Here is a 20,606-nt window from a genome sequence, read left to right as displayed (position 1 = left end):
AGCTCCTGGCTTTACCCTCATCTTCTCTTGTCCTGGTTCATGGCCTGTCCCTTCCCTGCCACTTAACTTCCTGCTCCTTCACCTTGGACAATTGTGGTTCAGATCCCCGGTTCATGGCTCCCACCAGTTCTGAACGTGGTCCTGAGAACTGAACCCACTCCCTTCAAGCCCACATGGGAGACGCTCGGGGGCTCAGGCCTGACAGGAGGTGTCCAGGAATGTGGGAACTTCCTGGGTGTCTCTCTGCTGCCTGCAATTACGGGCCTAAATGGCTCCTCTGCTTGGTGAAAGCATTGCCCCCAGGGCTGACTTTTAACTCCTCTCCTGGCCTGTTATTTCTCCGCTCAGGTCTGCAAGTTTGAAGCTGTCAGGGAACAATCGGCCCCTTTGCTGGTGGAGGGCTGGGCCGCCCACCCTGAGTCAGTGTCCTGGGAACATGGTCTGATTTTGGGAGGGGACGGCATCACCCTGCATGACATACAGAGTGGGGGAGTAGGGGGCGCGGGGGGGCAGAGCTTCTGCCCAGGGGCTTGGGCTTCTCAAAGAAGGCATCCTAAAGAGAGGTAGGGGGAAGTGGGCAGAATCTCTGGGGGGGAGTATGGCTGGCGATCTGCCCTCCCGTCTGTCTCATCTCCCAATCCAGTCTTCTTAGCTCTGAGGGACGGGATGGGGAGAGGTCTGATGTGCTCTGAGCTCTCCTTGTGTGGGGCCCTGGGCTGGGAGGAGGCCTGGAGGAGAATTGCTCTGTGCTCCATCACCATTCCAAACAGAGGGCTGGACACCAAACACATTACACATGCGTTTAATAGACACATTCCAGGGAGGGGAAAGAGGAGCCTCACTCCCAGCAGACAGCTTATAAGCACCGTGAGACAGACGGGCTGACAACCTGGCCTTGAGATGGCCTGGGAGACACAGACTACCCATCTCTGCATCTGGAGGGAGGGAGGAGGAAGGAGGAGCTGAGGGGAGAGTCTCCACAAGACGGGCTGAATGTGAATCTTGAGATAGTGTGGGCTTTGGCACAGAGAGGGTATCGGGAGCTGTCAGGAGAGTAGAGGCTGGTTTAGGCCAGGGAATGGGGTTTAGCTAGGATGCCAGGCTTCACAGCAGCACGGGTGGGCCTTGTGGAGGGAGAAGAAGGAGATGGACCCAGGTGTCCAGGGGCAATGCAGACAGGCCAGGTCAGCGGGCAGAGCTGGCTTCAGGGCAGGGGTGAGGGAGCAGGTGGCTGTACTCAGCGCTTGTAGCTCTTCCTGCTGGAGGACGTGGTGGAGACAAACTTGACGCTGGAACCACTGCCCCCAAGGCCCCGATTGCTAGCAGCACTGAAGCCGGAGCCCCTCAGGCCCGTCCCCAGGCTGTGCCCACCGCTGGTGGTGAAGGAGTAGCCGCTGCCCCCACCGAGACCCAGGCTTCCACCTCCAATGCCGCTGCCACCGCCGTAGCCACTGGAAACGGTGGAGGTGACCACAGCTGCCAGAAGAGAGGAGACATGGTCAGAATCTAGGGCAGGAGAGAAGACACCTGGGGTGTCAGGGCCTGTGCCCCGATGTCCGTGGGGTGGGGACGGGCTGGTCTGGTCAGGCAGCTGTTTGCCTCTGCAATTTCCCCGCCCACATAGTGAGGTCACTATGTCCCAGCCTGGTCTTCCCTGCGCTGCAGCGCTGGGCATTCTCCCAGCCTGGAACGGCTTCCTGCCTCCTCCTGCTACTGGGTGCCTCTGCTTTCCTTCCAGAACTTACTGGGGATTTCTCCCCTCTGGGAAGCTATTCCAGTCCACCTGCCTTCCCCTTTGATCCTGTCACCCTCTCCCCTGCTGCTCTGTCCCCATCTCATCTCCCTCTGTGGCCTGGCTCTGGTGTCTCTCTTCCTTCTGGAAGCTTGAAGGGGGCACCTATGCACTTCCTTTGGTGTCCCCCAGCCTCCACACTCTGAATCCCAGAGGGAGGCTGGAATATTCTTGACAGACCAAGTGACAGCTGACCCATTAGCCAGCTAGCTCAGCCCCTTTTCTCCTTCTAACCTGCTCGTTTCCTAACTTTTATAGCCACCCATCACCTTAAACATCTAGTACCATAGATGGGCTTCTCAGAAGGAAGATTGAAATGAAAAATGGCCGCTGTTATGAGATGACTTGTGTCCTCCAAAAAGTACGTTGAAGTCCTAACCCCCAACACCTGTGAGTGCGACCTTATTTGGAAATAGGATCTTGCAGATGCAATCAAGTTAAGATAAAATCATTAGGGTGAGTCCTAATCCTGTGTGACAAGTGCCTTATAGGAATAGGGCAGACATCCGTGTGAAGACAGATGCACAGGGAAATGACTGTGTGATCACAGAGCAGAGACTGCAGTGATGGAAGGCAAGGGAGCTTGAGGACTGGCGGCTGCCACCAGAAGCCAGGAAGAGGCAAGTAAGGATTCTCCCATACAGGTTTCAGAGGGAGCATGGCCCTGCTGACACCTGGATTTTGGATTTCTATCCTCCAGAACTGTGAGACAATACGTTTCTGTTGTGTTGAACCACCCATTTTTGTGTGTGTGTGTGTGTGGCTCTTTGTTGCAGCAGCCCTGGGAAACGAGTATAGACTTTCAGGTGCTTTCAAGAGAGAGGAAACTTTGGAGGTTATGCCATCCATTCCCAAAATTAGCTTTGAGGGTCTCTGGAGCCACTAGACAGGGGCATCAGGGAAGGAGGACACCTGGGTGGTTCAGAGGCCTCTGCCTTCTGGAATCATTGGTTAATATATCAATCGCTATTATGAATCCTGCATCAAGAAAACCAAACTCACTGGTAGGGCGTAAGTTGTAAAGCTATTTCTGTTGGCCTCACAATGCCAACACTGAGCTCTGAGTGATGACTTCTGCCCTTACCGGCACGGGGCTGTGCTGTCTTGCTAACGCCTTGCCTGTTTCCAAGTAGCTGCCCCCAACTGCCATGCCTATGGCGTCCTCGCTGCCTTGGAAGCCCTTGGTGACTTTCCGCAGTTGTACTCTGGGAGTTAACCAAGCAGTGGGCTTCTCCCCAGACTGTCCTAGGACGGGGCTGGCCCGTTGGCAATGCGCTTGTGTTGCCAACACAACACTGACGTTGTTGTGAAGGCTCCCTCCAAACACTGACATCAGACCAGGAGTGTTCATAAATTCTGTCAACACTGAACGCTCATCTCTGAACCGGACTTGCAGCCCCAGCAAGAAAGGTGTGGAATCCTGGGAGGTGGGAGGTGTGGCCCGTAGGTCTTCTAAACCCCGGGCAGAAGGATTACAGCAAACCTCCCATGACCCCTCTGTGGTGCTCTCTCTCTCTTGCGAAGAGGTCAGAATTGTGACATTAAAGACACTCTCTTAATATGGCTCTCTTTTTAATGAATTCAAAACCTCAACCCTTCTCAAAATGAACCCTACCGGTGGGATCCCCTCCAATGCCCCATGCGTGCCGTCCACCCTCTGGCTTGCCCACCGCCTCCTCATCCCCCCAACCACATACAATCCAAATGGCACGAGGGGATGTCATACTCACAGATGTTAACTGGAGAAACACCTTCTCCACTCAGCCTGATTGGGAGAAGGGGGGAGAAGGAAGGTTACTGTTGTGTCTAGCAGCTTGCAGGCATTTGAAATGACATTTTTGTAACTGTTTTAAATTCATTTAAAAACCTTGTATTATTTTTATTGCAGAAGTAGTGGAGGTTGAAATCATTTAAATACTAGTAGTATTAAAAATAATAATCTAATGACCGAAGTAATGTGGAGTTTGAGGTTCACAGGAGTAAAACCTGTAAGCTCAGAAACATATTTTTGGTTTAAACTAGGTGGACAGCTTGAGAAAATTAAAGCTAATCATACACTGGTGTCAGTTAGAAAGGCAGGGCTTGTCCTAGAACAAGAAGAGGTCTCTCTCAACAATGGACATGTTGTCATGCACTGGGCAGTGCTGAGTTATTACAGGTGTGGAGAGCAGTCTGAGTGACAAGTATAACAATACCAATAATCAGTCTATTCGTGAGGTAGCAACTAGAGTAATTCTGTTTTAGCATCTTGAGGACAGAGATGGCATTCATTCATAGACACATACCTAGAACATAATAAGAGCTAACATTTATTGAGGACCTGTTCCCTGCGTTATGCCACTTAATTCTCTCACCAACCCCATTAGGTAGGTATTATTATCTCAGTTTTGGGGTAAATTGAATCTCAGAGAGGTTAATTAACTTGCCCATGATAACATAGCTGGCTTTGAAACCAGATTCTTTTGGGTCCAAAGCCCATGTCTTTGGCCACTAAACTGAATGATAGCTAACATTTGATGAGCACTTGGGTACCCTGCATTATTTTAAGAGCTTTGTGTGTATTCCCTTATTTTAACCCTCTTAAAAACGTGTGAGAGAGAAACTATGCTCATGCCTATTTGGGCCAGAGAGGAGATGTTCACTTTCCTAAGGTGACATAGCTGGTTAGTCTAGGACTGTTTATTTTCAACCCAGAGCCTTTCATACCACATTTCCAGCCCCGCCACGTAACCAAATATCTCGTTTGATAGAATTTGATTACTTAGACCTGATCAGGTCCTAGACTTCCATGGGGTGCTAAAAGTAGTTGTACCTCAAATTTGGGAATCTGATAATGATTTATTAGCCTGGAAAGAAATTGCACCTGTATTCTTTGTCATAGCCCAATTCCACCTGCATCTTGCTCCCTTTTCCAGGCGAGGAGGTGGATGCAGCAACCTGAACCCCTAGGTGTGCCCAGGCAGCTGCGATGGAGTCAGTGCCTCTGCCCTCACCTGCACTCCTCGCCCTCCAGCAGCTTCCTGTAGGTGGCGATCTCCACGTCCAGGGCCAGCTTGACGTTCATCAGCTCCTGGTACTCCCTCAGCAGCCGGGCCATGTCCTGCCTGGCCTGCTGCAGGGCGTCCTCCAGCTCAGCCAGCTTGGCCCGTGCATCCTTGAGGGCCAGTTCCCCGCGCTGCTCTGCGTCGGCGATGGCCGTCTGCAGGCTGGAGCCCTGTAAGGGAAGGAGGAAGCCCTGAGCCTCCGGGCAGCCCTTGGAGGTGTGGTGCTTCTTGGGTCCCGTAAGCATGGCAGAATGACCCGGAAGACATGAGTGTGTGAGGAGCTCTTGGCCCTGCCAGAGCTTTACCTGCTTCTTGACGCTGTCGATCTCGACTCTCAGCCTCTGGATCACCCGGTTCATCTTGGAGATCTCTTGTTTTGTGTTTCGGAGATCATCGTCATGTCTGCCCGCCGTGACCTGCAGCTCCTCGTACTGAGAGAACCAGAGGAGACCCAGTCCCTCATCAGATGCCTGGCCTGGGCATTCCCTGTGCACACAGCCTGGCCCTTGGTGCCACAGCAGGCCCCTCCACTCACTGATCATTCACACATTCCCTTGCTCATTTATTCGGAGACAGTTCTTGAGTACATCTACTTGCCAGGCATGTACTAAGCTCTGGGACAATCACAAAGAGCGTAATCAGACTCCTGTTTACAGTTTATTGGAAGGAGATAGACATTAATCAAATCAGCATATTATCGAATTTGTAGTTCCAAACCGAGATAGCGCCTCTTAGGAAATGAACAGGGTCCCAGGAGAGTGTAATAAGGGAATCTGACCTAGATATGGAGGGAGGGGGAGGGTCAGGGAGGTCCTTCCAGAGATGGAGATGCTTGAGCTGTGCTCTGAAGGGTGGGAAGGAGCGACCTCAGTGACTGGCTTGTGGGGAGAACATTCCAGACAGAGGAAACAGCCTGTGCGAAGGCCCTGGGGCAGGAAGGACATGGTGAGTTCTAGGAGTGAGAGGTGACTCCTCACTGTCCCTGAGGAGTTCCTGGTCACCAGGCATACCTCCAGACCAATTGTGACCGTGAACTTTGGTAGCCCTGCAGACCCCAGGGCCGGGGAAATGGAGAGGAGATGAAGGAAAACGGTGCTGGATGGAGCCGAGGCTGAAGAGGGCACAGCTCTGAAGATTTTGTAACAGAATCCTCCGCCTCAGGTAGCTCTTCGTCTAATGGCACATACCCAGGACACACTCATTTAGGAGAAATAAATGCGCCCTGTCTCCTCCAGCAGACTGGAGTAAACCCACACCTTTCCCAACAGAAGCAGAGCCCCTGCATGAATGAGGATCTGTCCGGTTTTGAAAGTGCAGAATAGCTCAGGTCTTCTGTTTCTAGATACACACAGTTAGAGGAAACAAAAGGAATCATTCACTATAAATTTTAGTCACTCCACCTGGGGGTTGAGGGCTCCCACCTCCACTCACCGTCAAGGGGCTGCCTCTGCATCGTGCACCCCCGGCACCTGACACCTTCCTGCTTTCTACCACGTTGCAGTGGTGGGGACTAAGGCAGCGCACGGAGCAGGGCAAGGGCTAGGAGCCGGCTTGAAGGGGAGCAGCTGCCCCAAAAGGGGTCTGGATTTGGCAGGGAGCTGATCTCATGGGTTGCACTATCCAGTCTACCACACCGCTCCAGAACAAAACCTTCTGGCCATCTGCACATTTGGACAGGTGCTCTCTATGGTCATCCCAACCTCCCTCTTCCTGACACAAACTTCTTGCTTGGCAAAGTGCTCATTTCTGCCTTCCAGCCCCAGAGGGCTGCCTGCTCTGCCTTAAACACCTCCCCCCTCCTTGGCAATCTTTTGTCCCCTGCTGCTTCCAAAATGGACCGAAAACCCACCTCTTCTTGGAAGCTTTTTAGTAATGTTGTCTTTTTCCCTTCCATGATGATTCATTTACTTCATGGCCTCCCAGACCTTGGGTTCTCTGTTTGCAGTTATCTATTTACAACTCTGTAACCCTGCTTGGCATACAGCAGGAGCTCCGTAAAGATGTATTGAATAGATAAGCCATTTAGAAGCAGCTTCGTGACTGTTTCTTGGTTGTTTTGGAGTCTCACCCAACCCCCAACAAGATCGTAAATGCCATGGGCACTGTGGCTGTCCTGAGCACCCTACATCGCTTGACCGCCTATTAGTGTGTATGGTTGGATTTCCACACGCATTTCAAGCTAAGTTTTCATAGCACCAAAGATGCTTCTGCCAAGTCACAGGAAGTGGAAATACTCGCATGTTTCCTGAGGCTTGTAGCTAATAGTTAAATGGTGATTTGGGGCTTCAGAGAGCACTAACCCTGGAACCTGTCAGGGAAGTGCCCACACTCACCTTGGTCTGGTACCAGGACTCGGCCTCTGCCCGGCTGCGGTTTGCGATCTCCTCATACTGGGCCTTGACCTCGGCGATGATGCTGTCCAGGTCCAGGCTGCGGTTGTTGTCCATGGAGAGGATAACAGACGTGTCTGAGATGCGGGTCTGTATCTGGGACATCTCCTGCAGAACCAGTAAACTCAGCGTCACCGAGGCATAAAAAAAGGGATCTTGAAATCACGCGGTTGACTACGCATCTAGGTCAGGAATCCCTTTGGCATCCCTGGCAAGGATTCTTCCAACTCTTCCCTGGGCACTTCCAGGCATTTAGGGGGTCTCATGCCAATCCCTGAGAAATTTCTGGGCCATAGATCAGTGTGATGGGCGTGTGTCGCTGCATGGCATGACTCCATCACTCCCTCCCTCTCTCTCCCTTTCCACAAACCCAGGTCTCTGCCTTCAGAGTGGCAGTGCCCAGAATGAGGCATCTTCAGAGGGCATGAAGCACCCTGACCAACGAGCTGAGGAGCTGCTTGCCTTTTTGAACTTTTCTGGGAGGGGCAAGGGAGAAGTGGGTCTTGATTCCTTGGGAATGTTACCCAGGGACGTGGAATTTGGGAATCACCTCCTTGCTAGGCCATGGGCTGGAGGAGAAGCCTCAGAGCTGGGATAGGTTTAGTGTGGCAAGATTTCAAGCAGTTCTTCCAGGTCCCCTCGACCCCCCAAGCCCCAGCTGGGAGTATTTGGGACATGATGCTGAGTGAGACACTGCAAGGATGGCACCTTCTGCAGCATCCTTTCCTTTCCAGGCTCCAGACCTAGGAGGGACATTTGCAGGCTCTTACTGTCTCAAAGAGCGTCTGGAAGAAGTTGATCTCGTCGGTCAGAGAGTTGACCTTGGCCTCCAGCTCCACCTTGTTCATGTGGGTGGCGTCCACGTCCTGGAATGACAGCACAGAATGCTCCTCTGAGACCCTGACCCCAAGCAGCGAGTCCAAAAGGAGCTGGGAAGACTCCTCCCTGGCCCTTCTAGGTTGAATTTCAGCAAACTCTGTATCCGGGGTTTGGAGCTGGGAGTGGACGATTGCTGGGGACTGGGGCTTGAGTTCCCTGGACTAACAGAAACCCAAGCAGGGTCCGTGGGGCCATAAACACAGAGCAAGCATTTTGGCAGGTTTCAGCTCTCCAGATATTTTCAAGGTTGACGTCACATTTCTTGGGTGGCCCCAGGGTCACCCCACACTCCAAGATTCAGTTTGGAACCTTCTCCTTTGAAAGACGTTTCCACCCACCTTCTTCAGGGCCACAAACTCATTCTCAGCAGCCGTGCGCTTGTTAATTTCATCCTCATACCTGTAAGCACAGAGGAGGGGGGCGGGCTGTTGAACAAGCGTTCAACTGAACTCTTCCCAGGCTGAGGAGGACTGGACTGGACTACAGCAAGAGTTAAGAGACCTCAGACTCTTTCCAGCTCTTCCCTGACCTGCGTGTGTCTTTGGGTGATTCACTTAACCTCTATTTCTCCCTCTATAAAAGTGGGATCATTTCTTCTGCCAAAAGTTTTTTTCTTCTTTCTTTTGTAAGACTGGAAGGTAAGCGTTGAACTTACGGGAATAGAAATACTTACGCAACTCCATCTTCTCAGAGATGCACAATTCCAATCTTTAAAAAATTTTACTGCCTCAAGTGCCTGCTGGAACTGTGGGGTAAACTATCTGTTCAGGACCCTGTTCCCAGTAGATTTTCATATGTTTTCACTGAACCTCAGTGTGGCCATTGAGCAGTGCGCTTTTTGCAACTAGGTGTTGCTCAAATGCAGAAACCAAGGGTCAGCCAGCTAAGGGGTTTCCACTGGGTATCTCATCTCTGCAGCCCGGATGATGTACAGTTACAACTTGCCTCCTCAAAGAGGGTCAGACTGCCATGTTTATACTCTAGTGTGTGTCCTGGAAATGCAAGCCGTCTCAGTGACACAGCCCATGTCCAGAGGAGTTAAAGAACGTGCTGACTGTGAAATAATATTATACCTCCCAGAGTAGCAATGTTTTGTTAGATGATACAGACATCCCTTTTCAGTTATGTAGACAGATAAGAACAGGCTTCTTGTTAATGGTGAGGCATGAGCTGAGGGTCCCTTTGTTACCCACACCACGCTGTCTTTGTCTTATGGGATAATTACTGCAGGTTCCGAACCTCCCAATGACTCTGCATTTGCTCCTTTGCACCTCTCTGGTCCTTGTGAAAAGGAGCCCGGGAATGACCCTGTGTGACTTGACTATGTGTTTGCCCATCTCCCACTCACCTGACTTTGAAATCTTCCACGACGTCCTGCATGGTCCTCAGCTCAGCGTCCAGCCTCCCCCTCTCGGAGGTGGCGCTGTCCAGCTGCCAGCGGAGGTCATTGGTGTAGGCGTCAAATAAGGGCTCCAGGTTCTGCCTCACTGTCTTGGAGCCCTGCTCCTGTAGGAGGTTCCATTTCGTCTCCAGGACCTTGTTCTGCTGCTCCAGGAAGCGCACCTGGAGGGGGGAAGAAGAGAATGAAATCTTGAGAAACTGGGGAGACAGAGCCAGACACTCCAATTAGTAAGGGAGAGAAGAAAAATGTACTTTTCACCTGACACCCATCTGTCAGCTATAGAATTGACATCTCTAACTCAAAATGAGAAAGCCTTTGAAGCTACCGCAGAATTCTCTGGGGCTTCTGTAGAGCTAGAGTGGTGGGGCTTGGAGGCCTCTCTGGGGAGCCTCTACTGTTGGGTTGAGTGTCTCAACAATGTTTGCTCTGGGTTAGCTTAGTTTGCTCAGTGGAAACTCCTGTGGAGAACAACTTAACTCTTCCCTCAGTGTTGACTGAACCAGCCCCCATGGCTCCCAAGGAGGGTGAGGGGAAATTTCCACAAGGTCCTGTGGAATAAGCTGGAAAATATCTCAGCCGCCTGGGAGGTACTTGTTGAGTGGATGCGCTTTCGCACAGGGATGCTGCTGCATTACGGCTCCCCCTCTGGGCCGGGGCCTCTCCCAGAGCTCATGCCACCCCAACCCAATGGAAGAGATGCAGCTCCCGGCTCACCTTGTCAATGAAGGAGGCGAACTTGTTGTTGAGCGTCTTGATCTGCTCCCGCTCCTCTTTCCGCACCCGCTGGATGGTGGGGTCGACTTGCAGGTTGAGGGGAGTCAGGAGAGTCTGGTTGATGGTGACCTCCTGGATGCCCCCAGAGGGGCAGACCGGGAAGCCAGAGCCCCCATAACCCCCTCTGAGCCCACCCCCGTAGCCAAAACCACTGCTGACTCCAAACCCGCTGCTAGCCCTGCCACCAAAGCCGCTTCGGAAGTTGCTGCCACACCCACTGATGGAGACCCGCTTGGTCCCCCCCAGGTTGTAGAGGCTGCGGCTTCCAAAACCGGCCCCAGCACCACTGATCCTTCCCAGCCCTCCACTGCCTCCTGTGGAGCGGGTCACAGAGACGGAGCTGAAGCGGGAGTGTCCGGTGGCTGCGGTGGTGGCTGAGGCCGTGCTGAAGCCCCTGCGACCGCCAGTCTGGAAAGTGATGGTGGACTGCCTGGACATGGCGGCTGAGACAGGCTGGCGAGAAGAGCTCCTGAGGTGGGTGCGTGTGAAGGGGGATAGAGAAGACAGGTCTGGGGAGCCCCAGGCCCCTTGGCTTTTATGGGCCTCGGGGAGGGGCGGGCATTGCTAATGGAGGCCTCTGATGGCATCCACCAGGCATTCGCCAACCCTGAGGTCACACTCACCTCCCCTCTGGAAATGGTGTAAAAGCCGCTGGTTGGTTCCCTGGTATCCCCTCCCGTGCCCCCCACCCCCGCAACGTGGAAACACATTTCTAGTCGCAACTTGATCATCAGACGAATGAGAAGCACGTAAATTGCTTTCAGTCATGTCCTAATCATGCATCTTATAATGGAATCCAAAAACACTGCCTCATTTCTACACCGCTTTCTTAGGCCTGGGACCGATTCCCTCCTGTGCAAACATCTTGTGTCAACACAAGTGACTACGATTCACTGTTTCCTGGTCCTTCCTGCTCCTTAGGTGAGCTTCCTACTCCTGAGCACGTTCTCAGCAGTGATTGCCCAGCCGCTCTGCCCTGCAAGCTGTCCCTCCAGATCTTGAAAATCCTGCTCTACACTCATCTCCCTTAGGAATCCAGCCACTTTTTGTTGCCCCTTTATTTGACTCTTAAGCTTCCGTCTCCACGCTGTAGGTCACACACGATTTTCTGGAGCAGGAGCGTGTGTGCATGTGGGTGCGTGTGCACGTATGTCCTGTCTCCTCCAATCTCATGTGACTCTCATGACAGGCCCTCTGTCTGTGGAGAGAAGCTGTGCGAGTGGGAAGATTTGCGTCTGGATCCCAGCCCTGCCGTGTGACACCTGGGGCCAATCTTGAAACTTCTCTGAGCCTCAATTTAGGTGTCTCTAAAGTGGGGTTGCTGATGAGTATTCATGTGGGAAAACGACTTTCGCAATGCCCAGGACACGCAAGTGCCGAGTAAATGTTTGTTGCGTCCTCTCTCCTGATACCATCAAGCGAGTATGAATGAGGGGCCAGTGGTGTGTCCACCCTGTGACAAGTCCCGTGAGGATTTGAAAGAAGCACAATACATGTTCTTTTTCTTTAATAATGGGCTCATGGTCCTCTTGGGAAGACAGGACTAAAGCCTGTTACGTAACTTATGGAAAGGTGGTATACAATAAAGCACTACCTCACCACCCTGTTGGAGGCTGCCGTAGCCCAGAAGTCTCCCAGACTGGCCACCCCTCCTGCTGAGGGCCAGGGATCCCCACCGTTTACTCCTTCATCAAAAGAACTCCAGTGGTTGCACAGAGTAGAGGACTTTTTCTTCTTTTCCCTGTTAGTCTTGTTGACTGTGCTCTATATCCCCCATCAGTCTACAACTGACAAGGAGTCTACAAGCCTCCTCGTCTCCTTTTTCTGCATCTCATCTCCCGCCTCTACCATGCGGGAAGCCAGACAGAGAAATTCTTAGATCTTCTTTTATCTTGCTGACTTCTTGCTCCTTGCAGTGGTTTTGAAGGATGGCGGAGTGAGAGAGGAGCTGAAATGTACTCGTCTCCATTTTGTGGATGAGGAAACGGAGTCCCCGAAAGGGACATTAAGCAGATCCACATAACTGGCTAGTGAGAAGCAGAGCCAGTTCTGTGGTATCTCCACACAGTCACACGGGTAACCAGTGGGTTGGCAGACACTCGCCTGCCTGGACTGGCACTTGGAGCTGTGGTTCTCTGTTCTCAAAGCTATTTCCTCCTTGGCGCTGAGGCCAGCGGGTGGGCCTCTCCTCATCCAGAGATTGTTTGAGAGTCTCAGTTTCCACAGGGAACCCATGAATCACGGCTTTTGTTGACACAGGCCAAGAGGAGCACAGGAGCTCTCTCACCTGGTTGCCAATGGCCTAGCTGGGGTGGGGCATGCATTTGGGGTGGGAAGAATGATTGTCTTTGTTTTCTGTACTCGCTGCATGATAATCTTTCTCCCAGAAGAAGGGACACTTGTTTCCTGAGCCATGCTGACTTGCTGGTGGAGGGTCAGGGCCTGGGGAGCGCCTGAGTGGGCACGCCCGTGGGAATGGGGGCCACTGGAGCTTTCTCCCATCAGGCTGCATGTGGAAACTCCAGTCTCCTCCCTCCTGGGTCAGTCCGTCCTTTCCATTCCCTCTCCTGGGTGCCCTAGTCCCAGGCATTGCCATCTCATCCCATCCCCATTCTTGTTTCTCTCAGCCCTCTACCTCTTGTCTGGGGCTACCCACTTCCTTCCTTCTCTCCCTCCTCTCTCTAATTTTCCACCTGGACTCTTGTTTCTGAAGCTAGACTGTCTTCCTTGCTGACTTTGGTGAGATAAGTGGAAATAGATGTCTTTTACCTCTTTTCTGTCATCGCTTCCTCTTTTGTGAACTTTGACCTTCACTGTGACCTTTACCTTGGTGAAGGATGTCTACAGGCATGCCTAGGACACCCTGGGCTCCCTGACAGCCTGTGTCAACACCTCCTTTAAAACCTCAACACTTAAACTCTTCTTCCCTTTCTGCCAAGGAAGGTCTTCTGTTTTAATTTTTTTTTTAATTTTTTAATTTATTAATTTTTTTTCCCCAAAGCCCCAGTAGATAGTTGTATGTCATAGATGCACATCCTTCTAGTCGCCGTACATGGGACGCAGCCTCGGCATGGCCAGAGAAGTAGCGCGTCGGTGCGTGCCTGGGATCCGAACCCGGCCCGCCAGCAGCAGAGCGCGCGCACTTAACTGCTAAGCCACTGGGCCGGCCCCTTCCATTTTAATTTTAACCTCCTTTATAATTCTGCGTAGAACTCTCCCCCAAGAAGCCTTCCCAGATAAACTGCATCCAGGCACTGACCCCTTTACACCTGTTGCCGGAGAACGCACGTGCCTGGCTTGCACATCAGTGTATTTTTCCATCTGCTTTGATTTTCTGGTGCTCTGGGTGTTACTTTACCTCTGAGTGTTTACTAAGAGAGGTTACTTTACCTCTAGGGATGTTTCTTCTTCCCCCCAACTTGCCTCCTAACACCCTCCATGGAATTGTGGCAGAAGTTCACCCGACGTAGGCTGTATAATTTAAAGAAGAGCTATGTCTTCCTTTCTGTTCTCAAATCTCCCGAGTCTCTCTAGCTTGGGGTTATTGGGTCTGTCTGGAGGAATTTTCTTGAGGTTTTGGGAGTGGTGGATTCAAGAGCTATGGAATGTGCTCTGGTGACCAAGGCTGGGAGTGCCAAACTCTTCAATTTCCCTGTTCTCTGCCTGTCCTACTCAGGGTGGTGTCTCTCATGCTTGGAGGGACACTGAGGCCCTTGGCTGGGCCGGGGTGGCAGCCAGTGCTGTGGAGGTCAGTGGAGGAGGAGAGGAAGGCATGGAGGTATTCCTCCCAAGGCCGAGGGAGTGGCGGGCCCACCAAGGAGCTATGGCTTCCAACCAGGCCAAGGCCAAAGGAGGGCAGGCTGGATGGAGCAGGCTGGACGGGGACAGAGTGGGTTAGGTAATCCCTTAGAGCAGGCTGGCCCGGTACATAGAGCCAGGGGCCCTGGGCACAGTGTCAGAGGATCCGGGCCCCAGCCACCCACCCTCAATCCCTCACCACACTAGATCCCTCCCGGACAGACCTCTCCTACTATCTCAAGGAGTCCTGCCTTTAGTTAGTATCTACTTATTAGCCCTACTGTGTGCCAGGTGGTCACTGCTCTAGGCACAGGAGGTATAGCAGGGGACAAAGCCGACAAAACCCCTTCCCCCTGGAGCTTACACTGAAAGAGAAAGGTGAGCTGAGGCCATTAGAGTTGCAGTCACAACCTGGGTCTCCCAGTTTACAACTCCTAGGGGCTAAGGGTAGAGAGGATAATTCTGTTGTGGTGGAACCTGAGACATCCCAGCCGGAAGCACTTTTCAACCTTAACTGTTCATGCCGGGCAGCTGACGTCCTCCACATTTGGCATCTCTAATAGGCACCACCCAGCCCGCCTCCATGGGGGTCAGATCCTCCACCTTACGGCCCACTTTGCTCCTGCATTCAGTGCCAATAACTGCTCTCCAAAGGTTTTCAAGAAACCACCAAGATTCAGGACTTGGGACATCTACTTGCACGTGGCTGGACCTCACCTGATCTGCCCCCACTGCTGCCGACATGGCCGGCATCTCCCTCGGGCCCAGAGTTGATGGGCAGGTGGGCAGGCAGCCCTCAAGTCCCCTTCAGTCAATTTTAGCAACAAAATAGGGTGCTCTTTTCATTCAAACTTGTGCTTGAGAGAAGCCGGATGGAGCAGCCCCTCCCTCCCACAATCAAGTCCTGCAGACACACCCGACAGATGTGCACATGCTAGGCACGGACACAGGGACATGCACGTCTTAAGAAGAGTCACAAAACCGCAGTCTGTACACGAGAATGTGGTGCCGAGTGGGTGCGTCAGGGCAGAAAAGTGGAGCAAAGGAGCAGAGTGTGAAGGAGCCCTGGAGAGGACGATACCAAGAGCAAGAACTCAAACCAGGCAGCCACGTGGTCGCCGAGCCGGGCTTCCCGACTCCTTCTGATGCCTGCATCTGCCTCAATCCTCTGTCACTTCATACAGCCTAGTAAGAAAAGGCCCCTGGGCCTGGGAAGCACAGCCGGGCCCTCCTGGAGGGAGGGGGCGGTCAATGCCAGCATCTCAAGGGCCCTCGCAGTGCACCCCCAGGGACAGCATCTGAAGGGATTTAGACAAGAAAGGACTCCAGGTGTGCCCTGACCAGTCACCTCGGAGCATTTTAATGGCCTCATTTGTTCCCAGGATTGGGGTGCTTCACTGAGTCTCTCTGGTTGGTGCTGAGGAGGAACTGCCAAACAGGGACACTGCTGGGAGAGAAAAGTGGGGGGAAATGGGGTGTCTCCGCAGCTCTTCCTGGCAGGTGGGGACCCAGAGGACCCCTGTGCACAGAGGAGCATAATGCCTAGAAACCCTGGCGAGGCAGACACAGCATGTAGCCACAGCCTCTGGGCACAGGCTGGGTGGGCTGTGTGATACTGGGAGGCTGTATACACCATCTCATTGGCTCGGTACTGGGCTTGGGGTTGCTGTTGAGAGTGGGATGTGTGTCACCAGCTGGGAGGTAACAGCCAGAAGCAGTAGCCTCACTGCCATGCTGGGCTTGGCACTGCCTCAGGATCTCAGGAACTTGGACCTCACGGAAACTCTTTCCTCCTTCTTGCTTTCTAGTCATTCTCTCACTCCCAGTTGCATCTGAGAGGCACTGCTGACCTGAGCCTTCAGACAAGGTGCATTTGTTCACTTATTCTTTCAGCCAACATTCATTGGGACCTATGAAGTGCTAGGCACCAGGATATGGCAGTGCAGGAGGCCCCATCACCAACACTGCTTCAAGGTAATGGACCATTATGATAGGGTGTCACCGTATGGATGCGAGTAGGCACAGGATGTGCCCGGGGAGCTCTGAGACACCTGGCAGGGGTGCTCCTCCTCGGAGGCCAGGCTGTGACCCTGGGGTCTGGACCCCAGGCCCTTGCTGCTCACCTCAGCTCCAGAAGAGTTCACGAAGTGCACATTACAGAGGTTTCCTAATTTATGGAGGAGAAGTGTGAGGCACAGAGTCCCTCGAGAAGTTGAGAGTGAAGCAGGAGCTAGGCCCATAGTCTCCTGTCCCCTAGCACAGTGTTTGTGCCTATGTCACAGTGATCCTGGTGCACCAGATATAAAGTCATTGTTCTGCATGATTCCCATCCCCAGGGACCTGCTGGGCTGTGAGGGACACAAAACCGACACATATGAAACAATACAAGTCATATACAATGGCATATAACAGAATTTAAAAATCTGAAATTCAAACAGTGAGTGGCAGATTGACCCCAGGATGGACCTGGAGGGCTTCAGGTGAGCCTTGCCCTCCCTGTTGGCTCCAAGGGCCACATTTCGGGCACATACAAGTGGACGAGCCTCCTGAGCATGGGAGGAGAGGCTGGGGAGCTGGCCAGGTTTAATATTTCTCACAGAGAGAATCCATCCACAGATACTCAAGATGAGATTGTGTTTATCTGCTGAACGCACAGCCTCCTTGTCTGCGAAGCTGCGTTCCTGTCTGAGTCATCTCAGTGATGCATCATTTACCTAGATGTTTCCACCGGCAGGAGCTTCTGGATGTGGGGCTGTTTTCCACCATCCTCTGAGGCTGGACCATGGGGCATCTAGCCTTGGTCTGGGAGTTTCTGCCTCATGTTGGGCATCATGCTGGGCTGCCTGATGCCCAGCTGACCTGAGGGCACTGATTGAGCACACGCTGATGATGAGGATGGTGATAATGACAATGAAGTTGGGAAACCGAGAGCCATTAATATGGGAGTGTTTGACTCAAGGTAACTGGAGAATGGGTACCTCTCTGTGCTCTGCTTTAAGAGGGGTAAACATTCAAAAGCCCAGACATGAGGGATGAAAGAGTAGGGCCCATGACTCATTATTACAAAAGAATTTGTCTCTTTGAGGCAGCCACTCAACGGAGGACTATTTCAATTAGCCAGCTCTCTTTGCGTGTGCTCAAAGTGCCATTGATTAATATGCAGCTTCACAGGAGGGCCTCTAGGGTGCAAAACCAGGGATATTTCTGGAATCTGGTGGGATGAAATAGTTTCCGCTGAACAGATCAGTGCCATGTCTGTGACGCAGGTTACACCTGAGCGGCCAGGACACTCCCTTTCTGGAAAAGGGCTAAAATGGCATATGACCCCACAGGGAGATGCCCCAGTGCCCTCTGCCTGATTCCTTCTGGTGGATATTCTGGATACACTCCCATCAGGCCAATAAGAGACACTCATTCCCTTTAAAGGAAAGCTTCAAAGTGCTTTTCATTAGCCCGGAGCACTGGTTTATTAAGCAACAGTTGGCCAACTTGGAGTGAGCCCAGAGACTAATGAAGATGACGGGGGAGGGAAATCGGAGGTGAGGGGAAAGGCGTGATGGTAGGAAACCAGTCCGTTCCCTTGTTCTTGTTGTTATAGGGACCAGGGAATACACTTCAACCCAGCAAGAAGAATTCAATTCAATATCAAGAGGCTTCTATGGTCTTATGGTAAACGGGGAAATCCTCTCTCCAGAGAAGCTGTGAGATTTCTGTATTCTTTCTGGAATGATTTAGAGGATGTGATTCTGCAATAAATGGTGTTCTTTTTGTTTGTTTGTTTTTCTTGAGTATGTAATGTCTCTGTGAGATAAGCACCTATACTCCCCATCCTAATGAAGTTGTTTAGGCATCATGGTATTCTATGGATTTAGTTCTAAAATATGGTTTCCCTACGTCATTAAAAATTTCCACTGGAAGGAACCGACACCTGCTTAGCCTTTCTGGAGTTGGACCTGCCGTTGCTTAGGTACCTTCATACTTTGTGCACACTGCCCTTGCCTCTTAATTTATGTGGGGTGTGTGTGTTTGTGTTTATATGGTAGTTCTGGCTCTGCCAGGTGAGAGGGATTTTTTTCAAGGGTAGGCACATAATTCAGTTGAATCCAACATGTACTTAATAGTGCACCTAACTTCCTTTACATTATCTGCAGGGTCCACAACCCAGCTATGCCACGGGTCATCTTAAATTGCATTGCTGAGTGACTTTGCTGGGCTGCTGAGTGACGTAGGGCATATATGAGCAGACAATGAGGGTAGGAAGACATTTTTTGAGGTGAGGGTAATACAGGCTAAAGGCAGTCGCGTTCCACTCATCACTCCCTCATCACCAAGGAATAAACAGGAAGTCAGAGTAGGGAGAACAAGGTCCAGAGACTAGTGAGGGCTCTCAGGAAGATGAAAGACACAATAAAGCTTGGATCGGGTCCAGAGCTGGGGGAGGAGAGAGTGTAGGCTGTGCCAGCTTGGGCAAAAGCAGTCACTCCTCTTTCTCCCAGTGTGGGCTGGGATTCTCAAGGTTAAAGGCAACACTGTTTTGTGTTTGCCCTCATTATGTGAGTATGTCACTAGCTGATGTCATCATCCAGCAGATGTCCCATTTAGGTGAGGAGCCCACTCATGTGTCTGCTCTTAGCACCCCAGGGCAGTGGCATCTCCGCCAGAGGGCAATTAAAGCAGGGAATGGATGGAGTGGTGGGGGCAGGCCAGGCCAGTCCCTCCTCCTTCCCCCTGCGCCTTTTGCCATGGCCAGAGGGGGAATTGATGGAGCCAGAGTCCGTGGCCAAGACCACAGCTCCCGAGCACTGGGGAAGAGCACAGATCCTGAAAGGAGGCAGATCGGTCCTTGGATCCTGGCTCTGCCTCTTACTTATCTCTTAATCACTATAACTGGCATAAAGTTTAGTGAGGTGGTTGGGTGCAGAAATCAACAATTCTCATACACTGCCTTTTAGTAATTAGGAAAGATGACAGAAAAGGTGGGGTTCTAATTCACAACACAGAAATTCTAAGCTATCTAGGGGTCCCTAATAGCAGCAACAACAACAGGAAGGCAAAATGCACAAGAAGAACCAGAAAACATTGACAACAAACAATGAGGAGGAATTGCTGTCTCAGAAACACTGAGATCACTGGAACAGAAGAGAAAATGTCTAAATTCAGCATGTACTAAATGTGGTATTTCAATGAGGGGAGGTGAGGATGTTCATCTTCATGTAGCAGAAAAGAACAAAAAAGAACATAACAATTAGCCACCTTTCCACTCCTCAGACTCAGTCACTATTAATATTTTGACTTAATTGTTTTCATCCTTTTTTCTATGTCAACGTCTTTTAATAAATAAACACAGCATCCTTTAAAAACAATCCATGGCTCAAATTCCAGCTAAGACGGCCAACCAGCTGGTCCTGTTCTCTCCCTCCCCCAGGATCAATCCTGAGAAATTTGTGAGAAACCCAGGGGAGCCCAAGGCTGTTTGAGCTGATTTGTGTGGGGGCAGGTGGGTTGGTGCAGCCTGGAGCTGAGACCTGAGGATGAAGAGAGGGGGTGGTTGGGAGGAGAGGGTCTTAAGTTTGCCCTTGCCTATTGTCTGCCCCTTTACAATGGAGATCTGGACTAGCAGGCCAACCACCAGTGCCCTTGTCTGTAGTTCACTGGGAGGTCAGATCTACTTCATAGGTAAGGTTGCCAGATTTAACAAATAAAAATACAAGATGCGCAGTTCAATTTGAATTTCAGATAAAAACCAAATAATTTCTTAGTATAAGTATATTCCATGCAATATTTGGGACATACTTAATAATAAATTTTTTATTGTTTATGTGAAATTCAAATTTAGCTGAGTGTCTTCTATTTTGTCTGGATGGCCTTATTCATAGGTGATGGGGATAGTAATGCCTGCCCTGAGTATCAAGCCTGCCGGCACGTAGTTGACCTCTACAGAACTGGTTACTCATCTGGCCTCCACTCCAGGATGGAGAGGGAAGCCTGTAGGTAACCTGCTGTCATGGAGCTTTTCACGTGGGGAGGGAGAACCAGAGTTTGAGCCTGGTTCCTTGGAAGTTTCCCTATCAGCTTTTGGGTTTTGTACAGCATGGCAGGTCCTAAGCTTTGCTTCCACTATGCCCTTGACCTCAAACCCTAGAGCTGCATAATAGAAGGTAGGGAGCTCACTAAACCTCACAAGTCTCCCCCAGCTCCAAAGCTGCTGTCTAGTGACCTGCTCAGCAGCAAGACCCTTGCCCACCTGCGGACCACCATGGAATAAGGCGAGTGTGCAACTTAATTTATGACCCAGGGCAAAGGGTCTCTGCTATGGCTTCAAATTAGCAAAATATTATTATAACTGAGTTGGTTATTGTTCTTGTGGAATTTCTTTTTGCTTTTTATTCTTTTGCGTACAGATAAGACCTGGTATGGAATGTCTGATTAGCCAAATAGTAGAATAAGCTTGTGTAAACATGGCCTAAGAGGTAGAAGGTCCATTTTTGTCTAAAAGTCAAAATTACAGTCCTGACACTGATATCTGG

The 20,606-nt window shown here is 51.3% G+C and overlaps 1 protein-coding gene across 1 annotated transcript; it reads right to left on the bottom strand.

Annotated features, from left to right (window-relative positions):
- Nucleotides 1-1,237: 1,237 nt before the first annotated feature.
- LOC131416570 (keratin, type II cytoskeletal 75) lies at nucleotides 1,238-10,725 on the bottom strand. Its single transcript, XM_058559239.1, has 9 exons — nucleotides 10,222-10,725; nucleotides 9,454-9,668; nucleotides 8,444-8,504; nucleotides 7,997-8,092; nucleotides 7,170-7,334; nucleotides 5,142-5,267; nucleotides 4,786-5,006; nucleotides 3,523-3,557; nucleotides 1,238-1,476 (listed from the first exon to the last, which is right to left on the bottom strand). The coding sequence occupies exons 1-9, from the start codon at nucleotides 10,717-10,719 to the stop codon at nucleotides 1,238-1,240; spliced, it is 1,656 nt and encodes a 551-aa protein (XP_058415222.1). The 5' UTR covers nucleotides 10,720-10,725.
- Nucleotides 10,726-20,606: the final 9,881 nt, after the last annotated feature.

Source organism: Diceros bicornis, chromosome 17 (genome assembly GCF_020826845.1).
Source record: "Diceros bicornis minor isolate mBicDic1 chromosome 17, mDicBic1.mat.cur, whole genome shotgun sequence".
NCBI lineage: Eukaryota > Metazoa > Chordata > Mammalia > Perissodactyla > Rhinocerotidae > Diceros > Diceros bicornis.
This window is presented reverse-complemented; position numbering and strand designations above follow the sequence as displayed.